This window comes from Ooceraea biroi, chromosome 3 (genome assembly GCF_003672135.1).
Source record: "Ooceraea biroi isolate clonal line C1 chromosome 3, Obir_v5.4, whole genome shotgun sequence".
Lineage (NCBI taxonomy): Eukaryota > Metazoa > Arthropoda > Insecta > Hymenoptera > Formicidae > Ooceraea > Ooceraea biroi.
Genome location: NC_039508.1, coordinates 5,276,030 through 5,293,194, shown reverse-complemented (window position 1 = coordinate 5,293,194; position 17,165 = coordinate 5,276,030). Strand labels below are relative to the sequence as shown.

The 17,165-nt window shown below is 64.5% G+C and overlaps 5 protein-coding genes across 5 annotated transcripts; all 5 read right to left on the bottom strand.

Moving 5' to 3' along the window:
- Positions 1 to 2,027: 2,027 nt before the first annotated feature.
- On the bottom strand, positions 2,028 to 3,539 carry LOC105280829. Its single transcript, XM_026968479.1, has 2 exons — positions 3,133 to 3,539; positions 2,028 to 3,095 (listed from the first exon to the last, which is right to left on the bottom strand). The coding sequence occupies exons 1-2, from the start codon at positions 3,512 to 3,514 to the stop codon at positions 2,395 to 2,397; spliced, it is 1,083 nt and encodes a 360-aa protein (XP_026824280.1). The 5' UTR covers positions 3,515 to 3,539; the 3' UTR covers positions 2,028 to 2,394.
- A 631-nt stretch (positions 3,540 to 4,170) lies between these two features.
- On the bottom strand, positions 4,171 to 4,845 carry LOC113561686. The gene has a single exon (XM_026968478.1). It carries the CDS (start codon positions 4,843 to 4,845, stop codon positions 4,171 to 4,173), a length of 675 nt encoding a protein of 224 aa, XP_026824279.1.
- A 1,240-nt stretch (positions 4,846 to 6,085) lies between these two features.
- On the bottom strand, positions 6,086 to 8,074 carry LOC113561685 (formin-like protein 5). Its single transcript, XM_026968477.1, has one exon. The coding sequence runs from the start codon at positions 8,072 to 8,074 to the stop codon at positions 6,086 to 6,088; it is 1,989 nt and encodes a 662-aa protein (XP_026824278.1).
- Positions 8,075 to 11,646: 3,572 nt separating this feature from the next.
- LOC105278006 (trichohyalin) lies at positions 11,647 to 13,629 on the bottom strand. The gene has a single exon (XM_011336820.1). The coding sequence runs from the start codon at positions 13,627 to 13,629 to the stop codon at positions 11,647 to 11,649; it is 1,983 nt and encodes a 660-aa protein (XP_011335122.1).
- Positions 13,630 to 13,885: 256 nt separating this feature from the next.
- LOC113561684 lies at positions 13,886 to 16,354 on the bottom strand. The gene is made up of 2 exons (XM_026968476.1): positions 15,407 to 16,354; positions 13,886 to 14,032 (listed from the first exon to the last, which is right to left on the bottom strand). Exons 1-2 carry the CDS (start codon positions 16,352 to 16,354, stop codon positions 13,886 to 13,888), a joined length of 1,095 nt encoding a protein of 364 aa, XP_026824277.1.
- Between the last annotated feature and the right edge of the window lie 811 nt (positions 16,355 to 17,165).

The window sequence follows — 17,165 nt, the reverse complement described above, 5'->3', positions numbered from 1 at the left end:
CCCCTGACGCGCAGGACGGGGGATTCAGCCGCCCGCTGGCTCTCCCCCCTGTCCCCCGCGGTCGCCCGTCCCATGAGGGAGATGGTGTCCCTCAGTTCGCGCACCTGCGACTTGAGGGACTCCACCTCCCCCCTCAGGGCGGCGTTCTCCGTGCTGAGAGAAGGGGCTCCGGCGCCCCTCCTCTCAGCAGTGACGGTGAGCGCCGCCCTGATGCCCGCCGCGGCCTCCTTCAGGGCCCTGACATAGGGCCCTGAAGGTGGCCCGAGTTCTTGCGACCTTCACCACGGTTTCGAGGTGCTCCATCACCCGAGCGGTGATGTCGGGTGACGGGCACTCCCGAAAGCGCTCCACCTGGACTTCCCAGGAGTCGCGCTCCCTCTTGTCGGCTGGCGAGGGAATGGAGGCGAGGACTTCCTTCTCCCGCTCCCACTCCCTCGACAGTCGCTCCTCCTCCCTGGCGGCGCGCTTGGCCTCCGCCAGGCCGACGTACTCCCCGGTGGTAGGGGGCCTCCCGCGCTTGCGCTTCCTCCCCGTTTCGCTCGCCGACGCGTCGGTGTCGACGTCCCCCGGCAGGGACGCCACGTCGCACGTGGTGAGGCAGCCGAGTCCGGGAACTATCCCGGCTACCCGACCGGCCCGACTGCCCGATCGCGCGCTCGATCCCCCCTCCTCGCCGTTTGGCGGGTCCGCGGCCGTCGCGTGCCCCCGCGGCTACCGTCGGCCGCGGAGGAGGAGGCCGCCGCCGGGTCCAAAATGGCCCTTAGCGAGACCCCCTCCTCAACGTCCGAAACCACCACCACCTCTCGAGGCGACTCCCACGCCTCCTCCTCCACGCCCTCCGGCGCTTCCGCGCCCGTCTTCCCCCCCGTTACCCCGGAAAAAGAAATTGCAGAATCCATGTTGCAGTGGTAAATTCTTCGGGTTCGGCCATCATGGCGTCCCCACCGCAGTGGGGAGCCTTCCCCCGGTAAATTTACCCTAATGAAGTGTGGGACAGCCGAGAGGCGGTTTTCGGGTGGCCAACCCTAGTCCCACCGAGAGCCGAAAGAGGGTGGGGTTACCGGTGAAGCCGGCCCCCGATACAAAATTTTGGGGCTTTACGTCCGGCGACGCCGTGCAGGCCCCGATCCGAACGGGGTCCTACACGGCCCCGACCCGGACGGCTCTAGTGCACTCGCCACCGCCTGGCAGCCACGCGGTTATGGGGAGACACTGGCCGAGTGCTCCCCCGCTCCCCCGCCCGGCACCGACGCTTCAACCCCCGCATTGGCTCCGAACCTCCGCCCGCCGCCGACGGCGCCCCACCACAGGGCGTCCCCGCCGGGCCGATCGCCAGGGGCAAGCCCCCGGCGGTCGACCCAGCGGGCTCCCACGTTCCGCATTCGCCCCGCGACGCCGGGTGCACTGCCCGACCCCCCGGGGAAAAGAGGCCTGGTACCTGGTCGGCAACGAGCGGCACGGTCGGGGGGCCTACTACTCCCCCCTTGGCTAGTCTGCGGGGAATATCCACAGCGGGCCGACCGGGGCCCATTCATTCATACACTCATACCATGACTCGGGTGCCCCCGGGAACGTCAATTCCCGTACCTGCTACACCGTAGCAGGCCCCTGAGGGAAACCTAACCCGTCATGGGCCCCCTTGCGCCCCTTGGGCGGAGCGCAAGGGGAGTGTGAGACTCGTACTCACTAAAACCACCTCCAGTTGCCACCCCTGGTGTTTGTTATGGGGAAGCCCAGAACCGCGTGCGGATTCTTCGGGCTTCCCCCACCAAGTATACGGTCCCACGCGCTGCGGTAACGCGTGCCAGCAAATGCGGGCCCGTCCCACCCCATGGAGCGTGGCAACTCTCCGCTCCACAGGGACCCCCTATCATAGAGGAGGGTTTTGTAGGGCGAGGGCTGTCCATCCCAAAACAGCTCTCGCCCTCCCATCCCACCAGTTCACCGTAGGGGGCACGACGTCCAAGGACGTCGTGTCGAGAGTGGCCCGGGCAAATACCCCGCCGACCACTCCCCGGGCGCCTGGCCGATGGCCAGGCTCCCAGCCCCCACCGTGGACCCGCCGCGCACACGACATTGCCGGATGCAATGCCGTGTTGTATCGGGCGAGTGAACGCAGGCCCGGGCAGATGCCCCGCCGGCCCGGCGTGGGGACGGCCTGTGTACCACACACAGACCTACCCCCCAGAGCACTTCGATAAAGGTGCTCTGTCACCCGCCCGATACCCCCGTCCCCCCAAAAGACGCCGACACAGCTTAAGGCTGTGCCGGCCCCGCCTCCTAACCCGGGAGGGGGCCACTTGTACGCGTGGCCCCGTCCCCCTCTTCCAGGTTTGCCGCCTCGTTCCTCTTAGAGGGGGTGAGGGGGAGTTAAACCTGACCCCCCCGGCGAGGTCAGCTGGGCGGCCGCCGCCGCCGCCGTCTGCCGACGTCCCTCGCCCCCCTTCCGCCCCGCCGCGGGGCAGGATCGGCCGCCTGCCGCGTCCTTTCCGCTTCCTCCTTCCGCGAGATGACTTCCTCGCAGAAGGAGGAGAAAGCCTTCCAGGACCTCTCGCTCCCAACGATCTCGCGTACGATCGCCGGGAGGGAGAGGTCACCGCCGATCTCATTGACCAGGACACGGCGCCTCTCCGCCCACGCCGGGCACGCCTCCAGCGTGTGCTGCGCCGTGTCCTGGTCCGCGCCGCAGTGGTGGCAGCGCGGTCCGCGCTCGCGCCCTATACGGCTCAGGTACTCCCCGAAGCACCCATGTCCGGAGAGCACCTGAGCCATGCGGAACGTCACTCCGCCCCGATCCCTGTCCAGCCACTCAGCCAGGCAGGGATGGACGGCCTCGGCAACCCGCCGACCCGACCGGATTGTCGGGTCGGACAATTGGCGCTGCCATGCAAGCAGCGCCTGTTGCCTCGCCTGTCGTCCAAGGACCTCTTTGGCCCTGGCCGTTAAACGGGCACCCCTTTCCCGCGCCTGCCGCACCCGCTCGTACGCGTCCGCGTACGCGGGCGCCAGCAGGGCGATTGGGGGGGGTGCCGGCCAGTGCCGTCGCCGCCCTATGGGAAACGGTCCAGTACGTACGGGCGACACGGGCGGCCACCCTTCTTTCGAAGTGCCGGACGGCCCGTTCCGCCCGGCTGGTGACCGCCAAATCGTCCGCCCACACCGGTGCCCCGGACAGGGCCACCGACCGGATCGCTCCCGCGTATAGGCGGCGAGCCTTCTCGTTCGGGCCCCCCAGGTTGGGCATCAGGCGGCTGGTTGCCGCCGCTAACCGCTCCAACCGGGGGGCCAACTCCACGAAGTGGTCCTCGAACGACCAGCGGCCGTCCAGTGTGAGGCCCAAGTACTTAATACTGGGCCCCACCGGGACAGGGACGTTCCCCACCATGATCTGGGCTGGAGGCGGTGCACCGCGGAGGCCGTCGTGGAAGAAGACGGCCTCCGACTTGTGCGGCGAGACCTCCAGACCCAGGGCGCGTATGGCGCGAACCACGCATGCCACCGCCCAGTTGGCCATCCGTATCGCTTCCCCCCATCCAGGGGCCCCGGCCACCACCAGTGTGTCGTCCGCGTAGCACACTAGGTGGCAGTCCGGGGGCAAGGCAGCCCGCAGTACTTTGTCGAACGCGAGGTTCCACAACAACGGGCCCAGCACGGACCCCTGCGGAACCCCGCGTGTCAACAGCCTTCAGCGTGTTTCACCGTTCCGGCCGGTGTACTCCATTCTTCTGTCCCGGAAGTAGTCCAGGACGGTGTCCACCAGATAGGCAGGGAGGCGATGATGGCGCATCGCCTCCACCACGGCGTTCCAGGGGAGGGAGTTGAAAGCATTGCGTATATCAATGCTCACAGCGACTGCAACTCCCTCCCCAGCCGCGGTTACGGCCTCCGTGAGGGACCTGACGCGCTTGATCGCGTCCACGGTCGAACGGCCCTCACGGAAGCCGTACTGCCCGTCACTAAGTCCCGGACCATTCCGGGACAGATGCCGGACGATGCGGGAAGCCACCACTCGCTCAAACATTTTTCCCGCCTCGTCCAGCAGACACACCGGCCGGTACGCGGAAGGCTCGTCCGCGGGCTTGCCTTTCCCCTTAGGAATGAGGGCCAATTTGGCCCTCTTCCAAGATGGGGGGAACCTACCTTTCCTGAGGCAACTGCTGAACAGCTGCCTCATGTGCGGGAACAGACCTCGAGGGCCTGGACCCAAGCCTTGCCGGGAATACCATCGGGGCCCGGGGCCTTGTTGCCCCTTAGCCCCTTCTGGCACCCGGCCATCTCCTCCGGAGTAACCTCCGGGACCTCGTTAGCCTCGTGCTCGCGAGGCCGGTCCTCGGTGAGGGGTGGAACGCCCTCTCCCGCTGGGAAGAGGGCGTCGATAATAGCCTCCCTCACCTGCGGAGGTAGGGATTCCGTGATCGGGGGCGCCCAAGGGCGGAGCTTGCCCATAACAAGCTTGTAGCGGCGCCCCCACGGGTCCTTGTTTATACTCCGGAGGAGATCGTCCCAGGCCCCGTCCTTGGCCCGGCTGATCGCTTGCCTTAGGGAGTACCTCGCCGTACGGTACTCCCCATAGGCATTGTCGATCCTCGCGGCAATCCCTGACCGGCGGGCGCGCAAAAAGCGCCTCCTGGCGCGGACGGAGGAGCGCCGAAGTTCGGCAATCTCCCCCGACCACCAGTATGCGGCCCGCCGGCCTGGGGGCCTTCCGGCTCGGGGCATCGACGCGTCGCACGCGTCCGTGACTATGCCCCGAAGCCAGGAGGCCTCCTCCTCCACGTCTTCGACCGGACTTCTGTCCGGCCATGTCGCCGCGAGGAGACTAGCGATCAGCGTGTCCCCGCACATTTCTTTAATCTTCCATCGCCGTGGTCGGCCGCCTCCGGCCGGGCGGCGAGGGGGTGGGTTCGTCCCTGGGGGCGGAGTCAGGGCCATGGAGACAGGAGATGTAGACGTGGTCCGACAATGTCTCCAGGCCCGACTCCACCCTCCACCCCGACACTCTGCGTGCAGCAGTAAGGTTGGCCAGAGTCAAGTCAACAATTGACTCCCCCTGCCACCGCGCGCAGGTGCTCTCCGAGCCTGTGTTCAGGACACACAGGTCCAGAGTCGCCGCCCAATCGACGAGGGCCTCGCCCCTGGCGTCCGACCGCGGGGAACCCCAAACGCAAGACTTTGCGTTGAAGTCCCCCGCGATCAGGACTGGGCGGGGGAGAAGGCGCGTACTCACGCATTCCCCCACCCGATCCAGGTATTCCTCGAATTCGGCGAGGCCCATTGCCCGAGACGCGTAGCAGCCGACCACGGCGACGTCTCCCCACGCGACCGCCACGAACCCCCCCCCGGACTCAATCAGAGTCATAGGGGGGAGCCCGCGGCGGGGCACCATGTGATCGCGACGGAGCCACGCCCATCGGCGGCCCAGTGTGGGTGGCCGACGGGCACGTGATATGGCTCCGCCGCGATCCCCAACCCGAAACCAAGCTCCGCCAGGCTGTGGACATACAGGTCTTGAGACCGGCGGGCGTGGTTTAGGTTGGTCTGGAGGAGGTGTAGGGCCATTACTGATCGGCCATTACAACCTCCTCCAGGTCAGCCTTCTCGGTAGGGGGGGCGGCGTTGTCCGCCCCGGTTTCAGCTTCCTCGGTGGGGGGAGGGGGCGAACCCTCCTCCCCCGTGTCGCCGGTCGTGGGCGTTGCTGCCAGGAGGGCCAAATCCCCGGCAGTCCCCTTTGCTCCTCCTCCCACCCCGGGGTCTGCTCGGGGTCGTTTGGGGGGGGCGCTGCTCCATTGGAGTTTCCTCCGTCGCAGCGCCCCGCTCCTCCGCCTGTCTCGAGGGGGGTTTGGGCTTCGGGGCGGGTGTAACGGGGGCATTAGATGTCCCCGACCCCTCCGCCGCTGCCCTTCTTCCCTTCTTTTTGCGCCCGCTGTTATTGCGGGCACAATCCGGACCCCCCAGGCGATGCCTCGTAGGCTTCCCCAGGTCCGCACAAAGCGGACAGTGTGGGGCCTCGGCGGGTCAGTCCCTGGCGCGGTGACCAGTGCCGCCGCAACGGTAGCACCGATCACCGCGATTCTCCCGGTTGGGGTCAGCGCTGCTGTACGTGCCCCACCTCCAGGCATTTATAGCACTGGAGGGGGCGTGGCTCCAGCAGCACCACCCCCACTCTCGTCCAGCCGATCTGGATCCGGGCCTGCTTCGCGACCTTAAGGGCCGCGACGGCAGGGCACCGGACCCAGATTCGGCCCAGGCCGTCCGGGGCCTCCTTGATGGGGCCCGTCTCCACCAAAGTGGGACTGCAGCCCCCCGCAGTGGCGATGGCCGCCGCCACTTCGTTGGCCGAGATGGAGTCCTCCAGACCCCGGACCATCATCTCGGCCTTTTTGGTGGGGCGGACCACCGACCACTGCCCACCAGTGAGGACCCCCCGGATGCCCTCCGCCAGCTTGTCGGCCTTGGCGTGGGCATCAGGTCCGGGAACCTCGAGTATGCGGGCCCCGGTAAGGGCCCGCTTTACTCGAACATGAGGGATCCCGAGGTCCTCTAGCCTGATGTCCGCCTTGAAGGCGGCCATTGCTGCCGCATATCCCTTCTCTGGGCCATTCAAGGTGATGGCCGCGGAGGCGGGCGGCTTGCGCACCCGGGGTTTCTTGGGGGGAGGAGGTGGGGCCTTAGCTCCTCCTCCCTTCCCCTTCGATTGCTGGGGCGCCCCTCCTCGTGTCGTCGTTGGCGGGGGCGGTGCCGAAGGACGGGCTGCCTTCTTAGCGGCCCGCGCCTCCTTGCGCCCCACCACCCGCGCCCAGACCTCGCCCTGTGCGGTCGAGGGGGGCGGAGGCGGCAGTGGGCGCGTCTTCTGCTGGGACGGTGGGGGTTCGGGTCGGGGCGCCGGCTGGGCGGGGGTTACCTCCCGCCCGTCCAAGCCCCTCCCCTTTTCTCTCCCACCTTTCCCTTTCTTGGCCGCCCCCGTTTTTTTATTAGGGGGGGCGGGTCTCGCCATCTCGGCCCGACCGGTCGTCTTCGGCGGTGGTGGGGGGAGCTTCCTGCTCTCTCCCTTCCCGCCAGGATCTCCCGCCGGACGGGGGGCGACCGCACCAATGCGGTGGTCGAGGATGGCCTCGATGCGAGCGACAATTCGTTCCTCGAGGCCGCTCATGGCCGTCGCCCCCTCCTCTCTCTGCCTTGGGGGAGCATCCACCCTCCCCCGAGGCTGCGACTGAGGGGATCGGGATCTATCCCCTCTCCCTCGCATCGATGAGCGGTGGGATGGGGAGCGCGAGCGGGGCAGGTCCCGCACCGTCTCCGCCCCACCGCACGCCGTGCTCGTCGGCTGGGGAGGAGGATTTGCGCCTCTCCTGTTGCCAACGTCCCTAAGGGCCTCGCGCAGCTCGCGTACTTGGGCCCTTAGGGACTCCACCTCTTGGCGGAGGATGTTCGTCTCCTCCGCCCCGCCGTCCGCAGTTCTCTGCATTATTATGGAGAGGGCGGCCCGCACCTCTATCGACGTCTCCTGAAGGGCCTTCATGTATGTGCCCTTCAGGTTGCTCGACGTCTGGGCCACCCTCTCCACCACCGACATCCGCTCGAGGATGGAGGCTGCCAGATCCACGGATGGATTGTTGGACAGCTCTCGCATCCTCGCTTCGGTGGCGCGACCGATGTTGTTGGTCGCGCCCCGCTGAAGTGCGCCAGCGGGAAGGGAGTCAGCGAACTCCAGTTCCCGCTGCCTGTCGCGCTCCTCTCCCTCTGCGGCCTGGAGCAGCTTTTTGCGGGCATAGTCCCCGGTTGTTGGGGGACGCCCGCGCTTCGTGCCCTGGGTGCTCGCGGAGGAGGCGATCGACTCCGTATCACTGAGATCGATCGCCTCCCCCGGTCCAAGCCCTGAGCAGAGCGACCGAGATGGTGAGGTCGCCCTGCTCGCGCCGCTCTTGGGGGTCGCGTAACCCGACCGCCCGGCTTCCGCGCTGTGCGGCTCTGCCCCCTGCGTTAAGACGGAGGGCGGCAAACGTGCCACCCTCGTCGTGCAGGGCTTCAGTGTCACCTTCAGCGCCGTCGCCCTCCTCCTCTCCTGGGAGGACATGTTCGGGGGACGGAGGGGCGGAAATCGCTTCCGTAACCCCTCTCACCCGATCTTTGTCCTCCTCGTCCCTCCTCCTTCCTTTTTTAATTTCTGGCATTTCCAATAAATCCCGCCACCCTGCACGGCTCCTGCCCACCGGGGTATACCCCCACCCTCGCAAGCCAGGGGCCCCAAGTTCCCCCGGGGAGTGGGCGGATGACACGGGCCGGGGAATTAACATCCCGGCACTGGTCTCCAGCCCCTTACTCACCGCTGGGCCAGGAGAACTCCCAGCCCAGGGCTTTCGGGGGTCCCGGGCCTCCGACAACCCGGGCACCGTGCAGGGCGCCGCCACGCGGGGGGCCCCACGGACGGTACGGGTCTGCGTCGCTACAACTCGGCGCGACCTTTCCCGCCGTGGGCGCCAGCATACCGTGTTATATTGGGTCGAGAGTACGGTTTTCCTCACAAGGAGGGGGGTTGTAGTCCCGCACTCCCGACCCCTCCCCCCTCGGGCCCCGCCTCGGAATATGTCCGAGCGGCCCCGCTCCTCATCCCCCAGGCTCCCCCCACTCAGTCGCCTCGAACCACGTCCAAGGGTGCAGCAACTGAGTGAGGGGGGTCCACACGGCCCCGTCTCCGTACCACGTACGGTCGTGAGCCGCGTGGACAAATCCGCCCCCGTCGTATGCCGGAGCACCGGCGTGCAACGACGGGTGCGGGTGTCTTCCACCCCGGCCGAGACGACATCCCTGCCCGACCAGGACGGAAAACAACCCCCCACTCCCCACAGTGCACGGAGGGAGGATAGAAATCCTCCCCTACGGTGCCGTGCCACCGGGCGTTTGAAGTCAGGGTCGCCGCATCCACTACCGACGATTGGGACGGAAAAAGGTCCCTATCGGAGTCGCCGGGCTCCGTGCCCCCTCCGGAGGCTGTGCGCAATTGGATCCTATCCCTCGCCCCAGGGCCTCCCGATGGTCCGAGGACCAGTCGGTTCCGCCGCCAAGGGTCATCGAGACAGGGAGCCCTCCCACCACGTCAAGGTGGCGCACACGGGAGAGAACCTAACCTTTTTTTTTTTTTTTTCGGAGGAGGAACCCGTCATGGGCCCCCTCGCTCCCCTTGGGCGGGGTGCGAGGGGAGTGTGAGACTCGTACTCACTAAACCTACCTCCGTCTGCCAACCCTGGCTGTATGGGGCGCGAGATCGGCCAAACGGCACTTCGTTCGCGCCCCACGTTGCCCGGTATACGTCCCTAGCGCCGGTGCGCTGCCCTTTCGGGCCCTATTCCCCACCCGCGGTGCGTGGCAGACCACCGCTCCGCGGGGACCTTCCCTCTCTGTTGAGAGGAGGTTTTAGGGCGACGGCCGACGCTCCCAAGTCGGCCCTCGCCCACCCGTCCCCGATACTCCCCGTTGGGGGTCAAGGAGTCCTTGGACCCCTCGACGATGACGGCCCGGGCAGATGCCCCGACGACCAGTCACCCGAGCGCCCGGGCAAATGCCCCGCCGGCACTCTGCCCCCAACTCCCTGAGTTGGGGCCCTTCCCTACGACTCCGGAGGGAGGTCTCCCCGACCTCCCTCCCGAGTCCCACCTCTCCGCCCCCACCCGAGGTCCACCTTCGCTCCGGCGGGTGAACTCCGCGCGCGCCCGGGCAGATGCCCCGACGGCGGCACGGCGTGAGGGCGGTCCGCGTATCCCGGAGACCCGCCCCCCAGGATGCTTAGATAAAGGCACCCTGTCACCCGCCCGAGTTCCCCTCTCCACGTGAGCCCAGTGATCCCTCTTCGGGGTCGTCGGGCCCACGCCGACGCCTCCGGTGGGCGAGGCCGCCGCACCGGGGAACACCCAGGCGCAGCAGAGGGGGGCCCGGGCCTGTACTCCTCGGCCCGGCCCCCATGCCGCCCCAGGCGTCTCCCCACGCGGCGGCCCCACCCTCGGGCGCCACTCCACCGCCGCCCCCAGGCGGCCTGCCACGAACACGTCGGGGATGCGTCCGGGCACATGTCCCGCCGGCTCACCCCGTCCGTGCCCGCGGCACCAGGCACGAGCGCCACAACCGGCAAGGGGCCCCGACAGCCAGGGGGGAGCGGAGGAGACGCAGAGGGAGGGGGACAACCTCCATGCGCATCCACCCCCCCCCCACGCCGGAGCCCCCCGCCGGGGCACGCCCCCGCCGACCCGTTCTCAACGGGTCCGGCCCCCCCTGGGGCCGCTCAATCGGGACAAAGCTCCGCTGCCCCCGCCGCCCCACCCCGGATACCCGGGGTGGGGGAGCGACCGCCATCATTGTTTCCTCCGGCGGCCGCCCTCTTCCTCCTCCCAACTTGTGCCCCCCAGGGCCCATGCCCGGTGGCGCGGGTCGGTGAGGGGGGGAGGGCCCGCGAGTCAACGGACCCCCCTGGATCCTCCCCCGCCCCGCCGAGCAGAAGCCCCGCCCGGGGAACTCGCCCGCTTAGATGTTCGGGCGGGCCCGTCCTTCCTCCGACCCCTCTTTGGCCCGCCGGGGCCTTCCCGTAGGACCTCGCGCGCGAATCCGAACCCCGACGGACCATCCTCCCCGGCGGCAAGCCGCCATTGGCTCGGGAACGTCGGGTTCGCCAAAACCCGTACTGCAGAGCGAATCATGCAGCCCCTGAGGTAGCTCGGGAACCTCGGGCTCGCCAAAACCCGTACTGCAGAGCGAATCATGCAGCCCCTGAGGTAGCTCGGGACCGTCGGGTGTGCCAGACCCGCATCCAGCCATCCGGGCGCAGACGGCCGGATCCCTGAAGTAGCTCGGGTAACCCCGGGGTCGCTAAGACCCGTATCCAGCCGCCGGCGGGAGGCGGCCGGACCCCTGAGGGCACCTTTTTTTTTTAGACGATGGAAGCTTTATGACCATCCCTCCGGGTCCGGTGACCCTTCGGGGGTGTCCGGGGACTCACTCTGGGACGCGAGTCGGCCGAAGCCCGATTCCTCGCCAACCAGAGCATACCCCGGTAAACCACCGTCACTGTCCTGCCCAAGGTTCAAGGGCCCCGGGCGCGCCGCCGAAGCAACGCCCCCGGAGGGCCCCCCTCCCCTCGGTACGCGTTTCGCTGAGGGCGCACTCATCGCTACCCCCAACAGCCCCGCGTAGGGCTTTCCCCCCGTGGCAGAGTGAGGCCAGCCATCGCTCCACCACGACCTTCCATTCGAAGGATTTGTGACCTCCAGCTAATTCATCCGGATTAGCCGAGGGTCGTCCCACCCCGAGGAGAGAAAAACCCACCCCGCGAACCCCACCGCGCGCGACCGACTCCCGCTCCTCCCTCAGATAGGGGAACCCAGGCACGACCAATGAATCACTCCGAACCCCCCATCAACAGGAGAAGCAGGAACCGTAAGGATGGAAGGGGAAAAAGGGAAAGGGATTAGGGAAAAAAAGGTAAGTACATTTAGGACAACACAAACTTCCACCCCCCGCTCAACTCCGTGGCTTACGCCACCTTCCCTCTGTTTATGGGACCGGTGATGTTATCCGGCCCCTCCCGTGTTCTCGCTCTCCATCCGTTTCCTCCTTTCAGTGTGGGCATTGCACCTGGGACCGCCAATCACGTGGCTTCCCTCAATGCCCATCGACAGGCATGCACTGCACTGTGTTGGAGTTTGGCAATCCTTCGCCTTGTGTCCAATGGCCCGAGCGGTCCACACTATTGTCACAAGTGACGCCAGTGTGGCCATTCTCGAGACACCTGTAGCACTGCAATGCCCTTGGTGGAATCCTCTCCACATATATCCTCGCCCATCCAATCCTTATCCTCTCCTCCTTCTCCATCAACCTTCGAGCCATCTCCGCCGTGCATGTCACCAATACCGATCCATATCCCATCCTGTTCCACGCTATCCTTCCTACTCGAACCTCCTCCTCGCTTCCTTCACCTATTCGCGCCACCACACTCTTCACCTCCTCTATCATCGTCCCCTCCTCTAATCCTCGAAGCCTTAGCTCCGTCCTTTTAACCGGTCTGTTGACCTTGACACGGGCTTCTCCGAAGAACTCCTTCAGCTTGCCCGCAAGTGCGTCCGCCTTGTCCTTCCTCCCTTCTCCAGTAATCTGGATCAGGGTAGCTCCCGTCGCCGTCTTCCTTGTTCTCGCCTCCGCTATTCCAAGGCCCTCCAGCGAGATGTTACGCTTGGCCCTTCGGATCAGCTCCATTCCTCCCGACTCCTTATCCTCACAGGTAATTACGACTGCCTCCGTTATTAGGGGAGCCTTTGTGATTACCTTAGGGGTTCTTTTCTCTCCTACCCTACTCTCCTTTCTCTCCTTATTCCTTCCTGCTCCTCTACTTTGCACCACCGTCCACTCCTTGTCACACTTCATCATCCTATTCCTTTCCATGTTTCCCACCTGCTCCTCCTCCTTCTCATTATCCTTTCCTACACATGCCTCATCCTTCCCTTTTCCACAGTAATCCATTACACACCTCCTTAGGTTTTCTAATTGCTCCAGCAACCGTTCCGCTACCTCGTCCCTCGCTCCGTCCTTTCCGGTTCTTCCTCCATTCTTCTTCACCTTACTAATCTTATTCTTTTCTGTTTCAGGTGCCTGCTGCTGCTGCTGCTGTATGGACCTCTTCACCGCCGCCGAGTATCCGTTGGACTTCGTCGTCTCTGCTGTCGTGGGCTCCCTGGACTTTTGCTGCTTCTGGATTTCCTGCTGGAGGTAAGTATTCTTCTTCTTTAATTCCATAATCTTTCCCTCCAATCGTGTATTCTTTCGCTTTAGCTCCTCCATCTCTCCTCTCATCTCACTAACTTCCTTTCTCAATTCTTCGCTTCCCGATCGATTCATCCTCTCCGTTGTAAAGTACAGCATCAATCGTTTCCCTCCGGTTCTTATTAATTCCTGCAACTCCAACATTCTCCCAAAAACCTCTCGTTTTAACACCTTTTCACTGTTCAGTCTCAATTCATCCAATTCCTTCGTCCATTTTTGTATTCCGTCCGCATATTTCATTACCATATCACATCGGCCTATGTCATCTTCCACCATCGTCGCATCCATGTCATCTTCCGTGTCCATGTCCCTTGCCTGTATGTCTAAATTCGACTCCACACTACCAAAATCCGGGTTCTCTTCCGTTCGTTTCCTTTTCGCGTTAACCAGCGATTGGAAGGAAGCATCCGAGTCTCTCATTTCTTGCTGTTTCACCCTCCTCAACACCTCATCCTTTATTTTCATCCCTAATGTCTTGCGCTGCCTCTTGTCATTTTTCATGCTATTTTCATCAACTGACATCTCTGATTCACTAGCCTCGTTACCTGCCAAGTTGTCTCCGACCCTTTTGCTTTCTTCGTCCTTCCGTAAAACACTAACCTTTTCCTCTAGAATAATCAAATCGTCATCACTTCCAGGTGCTGCTGCCTGCTGTTCCAAAATCGAATCCTTTGCCTTTTTCTTCGCCTTGTCGTCGCCCCGAAGGGCCAACCTGGTCACAGTCACCTCCGGCAGTAACCCCAGGGTCCGGCTACCACCTTGCCGCTTCGCATTTGATGGATCAGAGTCCCGGCAACCTAAACTCTTCTCCCTAGATTCCCTATCCATCCGAGAGATAGGGCGTCTTTCCTTTTCGGGTGTCCTAATCATCATAATTTAATTAGGTTTTTAACGCGGTCCTATCCCCGAATCTCCTCTCCATCCGTCGTTGTGTAAATGCGTCGTCCATAGACTAGCTTCGTCCCTCGTCCATGCATCCGTCCAAGTACTAGTGAGAATAATTCTCCCTAGATTCCTTTCCTAAAAACCCATGGCGTCTTCCTTCTCGTAGCCTTTAGTCGTGCCTTGTTCATCCTAGAATCTATCATCCGTAAACATAGCCAGGGTCGTTGCCATGTTCTCTTTCCTTAATTCTCTGACCTTGGCGGTGCGGACCATCCTCATCGCTTTGCCAAGGTCGGAGCTCAGAGTTCGTGAAGATAGCCAGGGGTCGTTGCCGTGGTCTGTCTTCCTTAAGTCATCATCCTTATAATCTTGCCTTAGTCGTCATCATCCTTCATATAGGGGCCGGCACCTCCCTCTTGTCATCCTTGAATTTCTTAGTATGGACCGTCCTTCCATACTAATTGCCGGGTCGACCTGGGGTTTTTATAGAGGGCCCCAGTCCTCGCGGTTCCGCAGAACCTCTGGTTCCTCCGTAGGCGGGCTTGTGAGTGTGTGTGTGAATGTGTGTGTGTGTTGTGTGAATGTGCGGAATGTGTGAGTAAAATATAGCAGACTATTGTGTGTGTGTGAGTGTATGGAGGTGTGTGCATGTGTGTGCATGTGTATGGATGTGATGGATGTCTGGATGTGTGACTGTAACCCGCTACGGAGGAATTACGGAAACTCGGGTACCTTGGAAGCATTAATTCCCATACTACGTCCTCCAGACTTGAAGGACGTAGCCCCTGAGGGGCCCTGAGGGCAACCTAACCTTTTTTTTTAAGGTGGGGGAATCCTCATGGACCCGCCCGCATGTTCCTAGGAGGACACGCTGGGGAGTGTGAGACTCTTACTCACTAAACCCAGCGGTTTGGACTATGACGTCCAAACCGCCACACCACCGTTTGCCAACCCTGGTGCATAGGAGAGGGGCCGCACTCCCACACAGAAGTGCATGATCCGCGGCCCCCCAGCACCTGGTGTAAGTCGGCCGCCGCCGAAGCGGCCGTGGCCCTTTCGGGCCCTTCCCACCCGCAGGACGTGGCAAACCACGGTCCCGCGGGGACCTCCCCCTGATGGTCAGGGGAGGCTCTGGAGCGGATGCTGATATTCCCAGATCAGCATCCGCCCCTCCGTCCCTGATCCCCGGGTGAGGAGGCGCAGTGTCCGAGGACACATGCGCCAGTGGGGGCCAGGGGGGGCAAGTGCCCCCGCCGACCGGTCCACTTAGGGTGCCCGGGCATATGCCCCGCCGACACCCACCCCCACCCGGGGATGCCCAATGGCAGCCGAAGCCACCCGCGACCCAGATGGGCGACTCAAGCCACCCATCTAGGTCGCACCTCCCTTGCGGGACCCCGAGCGCGGGGACGCCATGTCAGAAGCCACGGCGTCAGTGGAGGCAATGCCCCCACTCCGGGTGTCCGGGCAAGTACCCTGACGACACCCACCCCACGCCCGGGGTCCCTTCCCTGGCGTGTTAAACGCTCGCATCGCGGGCGGGCGACTCGAGTCGCCCACCCCCACGACTCTGGCCTGTGCCTCGACGCGGTCGGGAGGAGGGCGCGTGCTTACTACGCACCACCCCCTCCCCCCCGCGTCACCGGTGAGGGAGGGGCCTCTGCTGTCGAGGCCCCTCCCCCCTCCTCTCCCTCTCCGCCGCCTCCTTTCGGAGCATCACCTGCTCCGAGAACGAGGCGACGGCTCTCCATTTCCTCTCGCTCTCCAGCATCGCACCAACGACGCCAGAGAGATCTTCCCCTATGTCGCGGACGAGGACCCGGCGGAACTCACTCCACGCCGGGCAGCGCATCACTGTGTGATCCGCCGAGTCCACATCCGCGACACAATGGTGGCAACGTGGCCCGCTCTCTTTCCCTATTCGACACAGGTACTCGCCGAAGCATCCATGCCCGGCGAGCACCTGCGTGGTCCGAAAGGACAACTCGCCCCAGCCGCGGTCCACCCACTCGGACAGCCGCGGACCAAGAGCCCCGACGACCCGCCGACCCGAGGTATTCCTCGGGTCGTCAGTCTGGAGTTGGTCCTGCCAACTCCCCAACACGGATCGACGAGTCTGGCACCTCAGGACCTCGCGCGCCCTAGCCGTGACCGCAACACCCCGTTCCCTCAGGCGCCGCAGCCGCCGGTACGACTCGGCGTATCCAGCGGCCGCCAGCGCCAGAGGGGGAATGCCGGCCAGGACCAGCGCCGCCCGGTGCGACACCGTCCGGTAGGCGCGGACAACCCTGGCGGCCAACCTCCTCTCCGAGGCCCTGCAAATTCGCATGGCCTTCGGAGAGTTCGTGAGGTCGGCCGCCCAGATCGGCGCCCCATAAAGGGCGATCGATCTCACCGCGCCCACCAGCAGGCGCCGCACCCTTCTCGATGGGCCCCTCAGGTTGGGCAGCATCCTCGACAAAGCCATCGAGGCGCGCTCCAACCTGGGGGCCAGGTCCTCGAAGTGCCTCTCAAAGGACCACCGACCGTCCAGAGTGAGGCCCAGATATTTCAGCCTCGACCCGACCGGGACGAGATGTCCCGCTACCCGAATAGAGGATGGAGGCGGCGTCCCGCCACGGTGCAAAAACATTGCCTCCGATTTGCGGGGGGCCACCTCCATCCCCATCGACCGAATTACGCGGACCAACGCTGCCACCGCTACGTTCGCCGTCGCTATGGCCTCCCCCCAGCCTACCCCCCCCCCCGACTACCAAAAATAGTGTCGTCAGTGTAGCCGACGACATGGCAGTCGGGGGGAAGGGCAGCGCGCAGCACCCTGTCGTAGCCCATGTTCCAATAACAGGGTCCCACAACGGTACCCCTCGGGACCCCTCGGGACATGGGCCAGACCCGGGCGCCACCACCCCGGCCGACATACTCGACGCCCCTGTCCCGGAGATACTCCCGGGCGAGGGCCTCCAGGTACACCGGGAGGCCCATCTGCCGATGAGCCCCCCAGATAACCCTCCAGGAGAGGGAGTTGAACGCATTCGCTATATCCAGCGACACTGCGAGTACAACTCCCCCTCCCTGCAGCACGGAATCCGAGAGGGAGCGAACTCGACCAATCGCATCGATCGTCGAGCGCCCCTCCCGAAACCCATACTGCGCCTCATGGAGCCCGGGCCCATCCCCGGACAGGTGCCGAGTGAGGCGGCCCACGACTACCCTCTCGAATAGCTTGGCGACCTCACTCAGCAGGCATATCGGCCGGTAGGCCGCTGGATCTTCTGCGGCCTTGCCGCGCCCTTTTGGAATGAGGACCAAAGTGGCCCTCTTCCAGGCCGGGGGGGAAGACCCCTTCCCTGAGGCAGCGAGTAAACAGGCGCCTGATGTGCGAGGACACAACGTCCAAGGCCAAGGCCAGGACTTTACCGGGGATCCCGTCGGGGCCCGGAGCCTTATTAGGCTTCATGCGCCGACGGGCCTCGGCGATC